The sequence below is a fragment of the Bidens hawaiensis genome, unplaced genomic scaffold (genome assembly GCF_021521415.1).
Source record: "Bidens hawaiensis isolate Kalapana, Puna unplaced genomic scaffold, B.hawaiensis_p1.1 tig00016033_1, whole genome shotgun sequence".
In the NCBI taxonomy this organism is placed as follows: Eukaryota; Viridiplantae; Streptophyta; class Magnoliopsida; order Asterales; family Asteraceae; genus Bidens; species Bidens hawaiensis.
In genome coordinates this window covers 517,619-527,209 of record NW_027492449.1, presented here as the reverse complement: position 1 = coordinate 527,209, position 9,591 = coordinate 517,619, and the positions used below count along the sequence as shown (strand labels likewise).

The 9,591-nt window shown below is 33.7% G+C and overlaps 1 protein-coding gene across 1 annotated transcript; it reads right to left on the bottom strand.

The window, feature by feature from the left end:
• Positions 1–4,564: 4,564 nt before the first annotated feature.
• LOC143550361 (uncharacterized) lies at positions 4,565–6,784 on the bottom strand. The gene is made up of 4 exons (XM_077041021.1): positions 6,583–6,784; positions 5,786–5,858; positions 5,290–5,345; positions 4,565–4,884 (listed from the first exon to the last, which is right to left on the bottom strand). Exons 1-4 carry the CDS (start codon positions 6,651–6,653, stop codon positions 4,776–4,778), a joined length of 309 nt encoding a protein of 102 aa, XP_076897136.1. The 5' UTR covers positions 6,654–6,784; the 3' UTR covers positions 4,565–4,775.
• Positions 6,785–9,591: the final 2,807 nt, after the last annotated feature.

The window sequence follows — 9,591 nt, the reverse complement described above, 5'->3', positions numbered from 1 at the left end:
TATCAAGTTTGTAGGACCTGATATTGTATTGATGATCCCTTTTGTTGGTTTCAGTTTATAAAAATATTTTTTAGATCTAAGTATAGTATGCGTGGCTCCACTATCCGCTATACATATATCTTCTTCATTTGTTTGATCTTGTGCTCCGGTGATTTTCATTTTAAATCTTGAAAAATATTAAGAAAAAAAAATAAGTGTATAACGAAGACATATGATATTTTAATAAGAATTTTATTTAATTGAAACACAGGTAGTACATGAAAGAGGAACTACATAATTAAAGATAATGAGAACACACTTAATAATTGCATCTAATTATAGTAGTCAAGCAACTTTGTTTCAAAGTTCCACCCCAAAGTCTTCAACGCTCAGCTCAGCATTGATATTATTAAAGTTATCAACATGGTTCACTTCTTTCTCTTTTCCTTTTAGAGAGGCTTGGTACAGTTCACACAGATGTGGAGCTGTGCGACAAGCCTTTGCCCAGTGGTTTGTACTTCCACATCTAAAACATGAAGTGCCATTGTTTTCGGACCTACCAGCTTCATTCCATTTATTTTGGTGGTTGGAATTGGTATTGTGTGGGACATGATAATTATTGGCTCTCTGGTTACGACCACGACCACGGCCACGGCCACGACCACGACCGTAAGAGTTATTGTTCCATTTGAATGGATGCTTACGATCATTAAAATGCCTTTTGTCAAAATGACCACGTCCACGTCCACGGCCTCGTCCTCGACTTTGTTCCCATTTATGATCAGAATTTTTATGAGAACTTTTGTGAGCAACATGTGCTTCTGGTATTGCTAATGAACCCGTGGGACGAGATTGATGATTTTTCATCAATAATTCATTATTTTTCTCTGCTACAAGGAATAATGCATTTAGATCAGAGTATCTCCTAAAATTCTGCAAACGATAATGTGTTTGCAAGTTTATATTTGATGCATGAAACGTGGAGAAAGTTTTCTCTAACTTTTCTTCCTCTGTTACGGGATACCCACAAAATTCTAGCTTTGAACAAATTCGGTATAAAGCAGAGGTGTAATCATTTACCCTCTTAAAATCTTGGAACCTAAGACTGTTCCATTCATCTCTAGAAGTAGGAAGTAAAACTTACCTTAGATGACCGAATCTGCTTTTCAAATCTTCCCATATCATATATGGGTTATCATAATTAAAATACTCATGCCTTAATAATTCATCAATATGTTTATGGATGAAAACATCAGCTCTTGCTTTATCCTGGTCAGAGCAATCATTGTATTCTTGGATTGTGTCTAACACATCCATAGATTTTAAATGTCTTTTGACATTTGCTGTCCAAGACATATAGTTTTCTCCAGAAATGTTTAGTGCAGCGAATTCGAGTTTTGCTATATTTGACATTTTTGTTACTAAACACAAATAAGATAAATATTAGGATTACATACTTATTAAAATTGAAAGAAAATACAAAGGTAGAGCTATAAATAGATAAAGGAAAAAGAAAAGATTAAACTCTCTAGGTGGGAGATTACAAATTAAGAACAATAAGATTATCAGCATTATGGTAGTTAACATTAGAACTAGATGAATCATCTTGAAAACTTTATCTTGGATAAACTTAAGAAGAAGAATGTTTGTTGTAAATGAAATGGAGTTGATAATTGGTTATTTATAGCGAAAATTTATAACCGTTTTACAACGGTTATATTACCGTTTTATAACGGTAACATTACCGTTTGTATGTGTGTGTGTATATTAATTATTTTAAAGTAAGATAATAAATAAGATATTAAATAAAGTTTATAAAATATAATTAGTATGCATAATAATAAGAATAGAATTGTTAGTGTACATAAATCTAATTTCTAAATGAAATATTATTATGCATATATAAATAAAAGTTAGAATAGTTATCAAACTTTAATAACAATGTTTATATACATTAGTGCTGTTACTTAGTATATGTATATGCATATATATATTTCTAATGTACATAATTAAAGAAGTGTTTATGATGCTTATGTGGATACATTTGTGTCTATTACCTTTCTTGATTAGGATATAAGCGGCTCGTGCTGATAACGTGTTATGATATTAGCCCTAATTATAACAATATTTTCGAAGTAATAATTGAACTAAGAAATATGCTGAGTAAACAATATGATATTTTTGTTACTTCTGGATATCAACCTTCGTACAAATACATTCTATTTATAAGGCAAAAACTACTGTGTAAAAAGTAAATTACCGACAATCTAAACTATTGTATTTCACTTGGAGTGTTCGTGTGAATAAAGGTGTTTGACAATTGTGTCATCCATCATTCATCAATAATTCATAACAAAATCCAATTTTTATCTCTCTCTCTCTCTCTCTCTCTATATATATATATATATATAAAAACAACAACAACAACAATAAAAATAATAAAATGGGTTAGATTGCAATTTTTAAAAGAGTAAAATAGTAAATGAGTTAAAGTGTAAATTTTAAAAAGGGTAAAATAGTAATTTTATCTGATCTAGGGACTACTCATTAAAGCAAACTAGCATCATGCCCCCGCGTTGCGGTGGGGGCGTAAAACTGTGCCAAGTAGCATTCATGGCACACCACCGCCAGTGACCACCAACACAAAAAAAAATATAAAGAAAGAAATAAAAAACAAAAAAATTTAAACCGAACGAACAATAGACATAAAACGCTAAAACACGCACGCGAAACGTAAAACATAAAAAAACAATAACTAAGTCGATCTAGAACCTGCGTGTTACAACGGGTCCATGAAAAGGGAAAAATAGGCGTAAAAACGTTTAATCACCCACGCACGTTGTGACGTGTTAACTAGTAAAATTTAGACCGAAACGTAAAACGTAACATTTGTAAAAATAAAAAGTATAGTTGACCAAAGTTGAAAGTGAAAAGTATGGGATTAAATTGTTAAAGTATTGGGTTAAAAGTAATAAAGTATTAAAAATAAATAAAATGAAAAAGAAAAACCCAAAATGGGTACCACCCACTAAAGCCCAAGGTATAAATTATGATGCATACTTAAGTTGCTAATTTTAAATATATACTAGGATTTAGGATCCCGCGTTTTGCGGTGGGACCATTAAACCGAAAAAAAACATACGTAAAAAGTTAAACGACGAACGTGTTGTGAGTCGATGCGAAGTCAGCTTGTATCGGGTTAAAACATCGAAAGTAAACAAAAGAATAAACTTGTCAATGTCAAAATACAACAATCATATGTGAAACAAAAGAAACCAACACGTTACAATTGTAAATCGATACAAATACGGTTAGTATCGGCAATAACAACACCAATTGGTATACTTGGATTAGTAAGCCAACAAATCAAAATTTAAAGGCGTGGTGTCAAACGTTGAAACGCGGATAGAAAAACATGGATAATTTTAAATCATAAAAAAGTTTCGGTCATTGTAAAGACCAACCATAAAAATACGAAAGCAAAGTTTAAGAAAATTTTAACCAACAAATAAAACTTGTAAAGCCGACACTAGCCTACGTTTAAGGTTTGTTAAATATACTTTATTTTTAAAAGTAAAAAAAAGAAAAAAAAAGGAATAGTAAATTGAATAGTAAAAATGTGAGGGGGAAGAAATCCCCTATTTAATATACATATAATTATGTAGTTGGGGACTATATCTATAATTTTAATTTATAAACTACATAGGGAGGAATCCATTATTTAGACCAAACCGTGTAGACCATCCGTGTAATTTACTCTTATTATTATTATTATTATTATTGTTTTAATTGTATTTATTATTTATTTTTGACACACTTAACAATTTTTGTTCATTTTATTTCTTCAGCTAGCTAAGAATTTGTTAACTATGAATTAATTATACCAAAGAAATATTATTACAATAAATGATATAAACTATAAACTATAAACCTCTGGATAAAACTATCGAAGTATTTAGGAGGGAGGTTGTAACTTATATGCATTAATTTTGGACTTTGGAAGGCTTTCAACCGGTTTGACCCACACTCTCTTGGTTGACTTTTTATATTTGACCTGCCCGAACCCCAATTGCACAACAACGGGTAAATTACAATTGTTATAATATTCAAACTACAAAGTGCATATTTAATGTTCTTTTGTTAATATATGATGATGTATATGCAGCAGCATATAGAGCCTCGGAAATCCGTATCGATGAATAGAAATGATAAACCCGACATGTATAGAGAAGGCGATCAGATTCCGGGCAAAACCAAACGGCTTCTCAAAGCATTGCACAGTAGACGGAAGACGACGAAGGATGAAATGCTTTACACTTATTTGGATGAATATTAACATCTACAAATGTTGTATGATTATTAACACCTGCATTAGAATGTGTAGATTTAGTGATGGATCAATGTAGTTGGTCAGTGTATTCCATGATTTTATTTATATTATGAAAATTTCAACCATTTAATCATTATTATCATGACATGCTTTTGCCTCTTGAAGAAAATGTCATAATGTTTGTTTTGACTTGATAGTTTAATGATTTAACCAACTAATATAAATAATAAAAAAAATCAGAAAAATAGAGCAATATATAAAATAACATTTCAGAAAAATGTAACCAACTGATACAAAGATCCACATACATTAAATGCTTAGAGACCATAACTGCTAGTAAAGAAACAAATATGCAACTACAGAACACATATGTCCACAAGCCAATATCTTAAGCCTGTAAAATTAACATAAAATCCACATACATCAAACGGTTTTGAGTTAAAGATCATGACACTTGCCCATGTTGTCACATGCTTGTACCAAATTGTTCAATTGTTTTAGTAGCTAGTGTTAGAACATCCACAAACGCGCTGTATGATGCACGGAGAAATCTAGCTTCAGTTGCCTCGAACCGCCTGCGATAACATTGCTGAAAAAATTAAAAACTTAAAACACCCAAGTTGCAAATGTATTTTCTTGAAACTCAGAAAAAAAATTCTCATAACTCTATCTAGAGATGGCAATAATGGTCAAAATATAACTTTTAGTCCGTAATTTACAATTTTCAAGAATAATTAGTGTCAAATATGATTATAAAACTTATGTTATTCAATAATTATCTAATTATTTGACTAAAATGATACAGACTATATTATAAAAATACACTTTTGGAGACTTATGTTATTCAATAATCATCTATGTGACTAACTGCTACAACGCGACCAGTTAATGATAAAACATAACCCGTTTTGACCCATTAATAAGTAAACAAGTAGAATTTGCCACCTCAAGTTCTCTATCACAACCAAAAATAAACTCACACTGAAAGTTTCCCATTCGAGACAGACATCAACCGCCTGACTTTATCAGGCTGCAACTGCAATTCAAAAGACCAAAATAGTAAAAACATGAGAAGGGTAAATATGGAACAATGAACATAACATGTACGGGTCAAAATCTGGTACTTTCATATGTTTAGGGTCAAGGTGTTACCGGATAGGTTTTTTTACCAACTTATTTTTAATCAATAGCTAGCGTGATTAGAAAAACCATATTCATTCCGTAATAATCCAATTTTTTAAGTAAATAATTTAGAAGGTTTCGTGCATTAAAAATACACTTTGGAAGAGACTTTTAACCAATTTTCTTTTCAACTAATAATTTTGATTTAAAATGCTTTCCGTTTTTGAGAAAACATAAATTATATAACTTAGGAGTTTACATGCATTTAAAAAAAATACACTTTGGAGGACTTTTAACCTGGAACTAGAAATAACAAAAAAAGTAATAATAATAATCATAATCATAAAGTAGTACCTCCTTGTCAACCGCTAGTGTAGAATATACGATGAAAGCAATTTCATCAGATTTGTAATCTACTTCCAAATCACTGTAGACCAAAAACCATATAACATGAATGAATAAAGAAGCACGTGTGTCCCATGCTTACCTCGAACCAAATATTCTGGTACCAACATATACTAAAATTAGACTTCTGTTAACACGATCTAATTTTTAGAGGTGGTAAGAAGGGAAGCATGGGTAACAGGCCATTATTAGTATGGTTAAAACAGGCTATCATAATAATAAATTATAATAGGTAATTTGTAAACCATCTATTTCGCCCATACACTACCAAATTGGATGTTTATGACCATTTTGTCCTCCAAAAATCAAAGGGTTTAACTGGCGAAAGGTTATATAGACAAAAGTAATAGGTGCTGCACAAATCACCTCCTGACTTTCGTTACTCAAATGTGTGAATAAAAACAGATTAGAAGGTTGCATCCAATAAAAGTAGATTCGAGGCGCCTTTCAAGCCCGTTTGACAAGTTTTAAGTTTAACCAAATAATTTTTATTTGACTCGTTTTAGTTTAAGATAAATCAACACAAATAACTGAATTCACAAGTAAATGGGCTGAAATTGTCGTCTCATTATAACTAAGGTTTTGACAAGCAGAAAAGTATATATATTACAATATTAAAGTGCTATTTACAAGCAAAACAAGAATTTTGTACAAAACATACGGAATGCATACAAGATGCTGAAGTAATAAAAAGAAGGTTGTACATTTGTCAAAAACTAAATAGAAATCATCAAAGAAAGACTGACCAGCTGAACTCCCACGGAGAAAGATTATTTTCAGGGGCAATTGGTTCAATGGCAGAAGTCACAGCATCCATCCTTAACGAACACTATCATTAACAAAAACAAAAAAGATTTGAGTTATCAAAGTAAAATCACAAACTATATCTCATTGTGTCTCTAAATAACAAGATAATTAGCATTTAGTTAGGCAACAAAATCAATTGAATTATAAGAAAAGAAGTTATGGTTTTATATTACTCAAACTCTTGTATCTACGAAAGCAAATAGGTCATATGTACTTGCACACGTATCCAGATTGTTTTCTTGAAATCAACTCAGATTTTAAGCAAGGTTGTAAAAGTCAGTAGCCGGCCATACTCGGACATGGTCAGAAAAGTTTACAATTTTTTAATATATATTGCTTTGACGGGCCGAAAGAGCAAGTCGAGGCTAACTGTTTCAGATTAAAATACCAATCAGTAATCAAATGTTGTTAAACTGTTAATTTTTGTTAAACGGGCTCTGGGTTAAACGAATTCTGTTTTAAAGTTTCAATCCAACAATCTGTTTTAAAGTTAAGTTAGACACAAAACATTCAATCCAACAGCCTAAATACAATAGGTTTTCCAATCTAACATACCTATAGGCTTATCAAGGTGGTGATTTGGTGCAGACGGACAGCAGGAGGTGGTGAGTGGTGATGGTGACAGACAATGCAGCGGCGGACGGAGGTGATGGAAGACTAGAAGGTAGGGTTCTTGATAATCTATCAACGTACGGCTGTCTAAGTTTATGCTTATAAGGACTATTTATGGATGGGGTAACATTACAAGGTATATATATTAAAAATTAAAAAAATAAATATTAAATTTAATATTTCGGATGGTTTGGATACGGATTATCGGATAATTTGGATTCGGATCATCTGCAATTTATTTGTCTTCTAATTGTAAAAATGGTTTACGTAATAACCTATTTAAGAAACAAAAAAAACATATTTATGGTTATATATATTGGCTTATCAAGGTGGTGATTTGGTGCAGACGGAACGCCGGAGGTGGTGAGTGGTGATGGTGACAGACAATGCAAAGGCGGACTGAGGTGGTGACGGTGATGGAAGAGTAGAACGTAGGGTTCTTGATCTATCAACGTACGACTGTCAAAGTTTATGGTTATATATATTAAAAATTATAAAAATATATTAAATTTAATATTTCTGACCGAACTATCCGAAAAATCCTTATGAATACTTATACTATCCATCCATCTCTCTCTCTCTCTCTCGTAATTTTATGAAGATGCTAGTATTCCTCACATTTTCCTTGTCGGCTTTGTACACGAGTTCTTTCATTGATTACTTATTTTCCGGTCGGAGTTAATGTCAGTTGTATGCGGTGCATGCACTCGGGGAAGAAGGAATGTGAGTTGGACGTGTGTGGTGGTTTCTGTCCGCCTTTGTTTTATGTGAATGCTTCAATAGTAATACCACATGCCATATAACCCACATTTTTGTTAATTTTCAAGCTAAATGTATATTTAGGAAATTGCATATACTTTATGCTTGTGCGTTAAGAATCTGAAACAATACCCTATAACTTATTTCAACAAAATTGTTTGATGCACCTGATGACGGGGGTAGCCCAAAGTCTGGTAAAATGGCTTTCACACATTAACGGTAAAAAGGTTATAACGTTAAAAGGTTCATTTCCCGCCCAATTAATGAAAACAAGTACATGTACAGTAAAAGCGCGTAACAGTAACACGTCAAATCACTGTTCACATCATCCCTCAGCCGTAAAAGAGGGATATGCTCAGAAAAGTATTATTATTATATATCATTAACCGCCGGTCAAAAGCTTCTCGCCCATAAAACGGTCAACCCTCTACCAAACAAGAGGTTACCTAGTTTATCCACCAAAAAAAAGGCTTACATTCCTTTCTCTATAAAAGGATATAACTCAGCCATAACTAGAGACACCAGATCTGGGAGTTTAACATATACTCTCTGATCTTCTCTTCTTCCTGGAGAAGCTTGCACTTTGCTTGCTTCTTTCTTACTCCAAAAACTACATAGCTTCATCAAGAACTCGCATCCAAAACCAGTTCCAAACATCTCGATCTTGGATCCTTGGTAAATCTTAATCAATAACAACTAAACTAGTGAACCTCTCTCTACGTTTTGCAAACGTAGAGGGACCCGACGACCTGCGTTAGGTTAACCGGAACCCTTGAAGCCTGTTAGCCTAACCAGTCTATTCACTATCATTGGTCTTATAATTGTTGTAGCAACAAGTTGGCGCCCATCGTGGGGCTACGCCGCTTACTTTATCTTAAAGACCAGTAGTGTAGCTCCAGTTTCATCAAAATCGTCATGTTGGAAAGTGAATCTCCCGAAGAAGTCGATCAAGTGTCAAGAACACCGACACCAAACGCCAGCCCACAAATTCCGGCTGCAACCACGCCTTTTTCCACTTCGGGAGGTACTTCGACGGGGCTTTTGCTCCCCGATTTTTCACCTTTCCGAACTCCAACCCCTTCACGATCTGGAGTTCCTTCTCCTCATGTAGGTGTCACAAACATCCCGGAGTGTGTCGACTTGACACCGGAAGGGGTAGCAAGACATTTCTTACAATTAAAATCTCTTCTTAACCAACACGTGAGCCAAGAAAGAGAAAAGGGGATAAGAGTAAGGCTGGATTATGACGATCCGAAACCCTCACTGTCACTCGGACCTCCACCTTCCCCTCTTACTAGCTCACAACCAGCTGCTTCTCATTTGGAAGCTGGTCCAAGTGTAACCTGCCAACCTTTTTACCCAACTCCTTATGCCTACGGGAGGCCAAGCCCAACGACTTTCCCTTTGTTCACTTCACAACCCCTTGGGCACGAGACCACTCTCGAACAAATATGGCAATCACCAGCTTCAAGTGTTCCTCCAGCATGGGAGCAAGCCATGTCAGTCTTACCTTTGGCTCGGAGTGCAGCAATGAGCACTCCCATGGGAACAAACCAAATAGCAGCAACTGCTGAAAG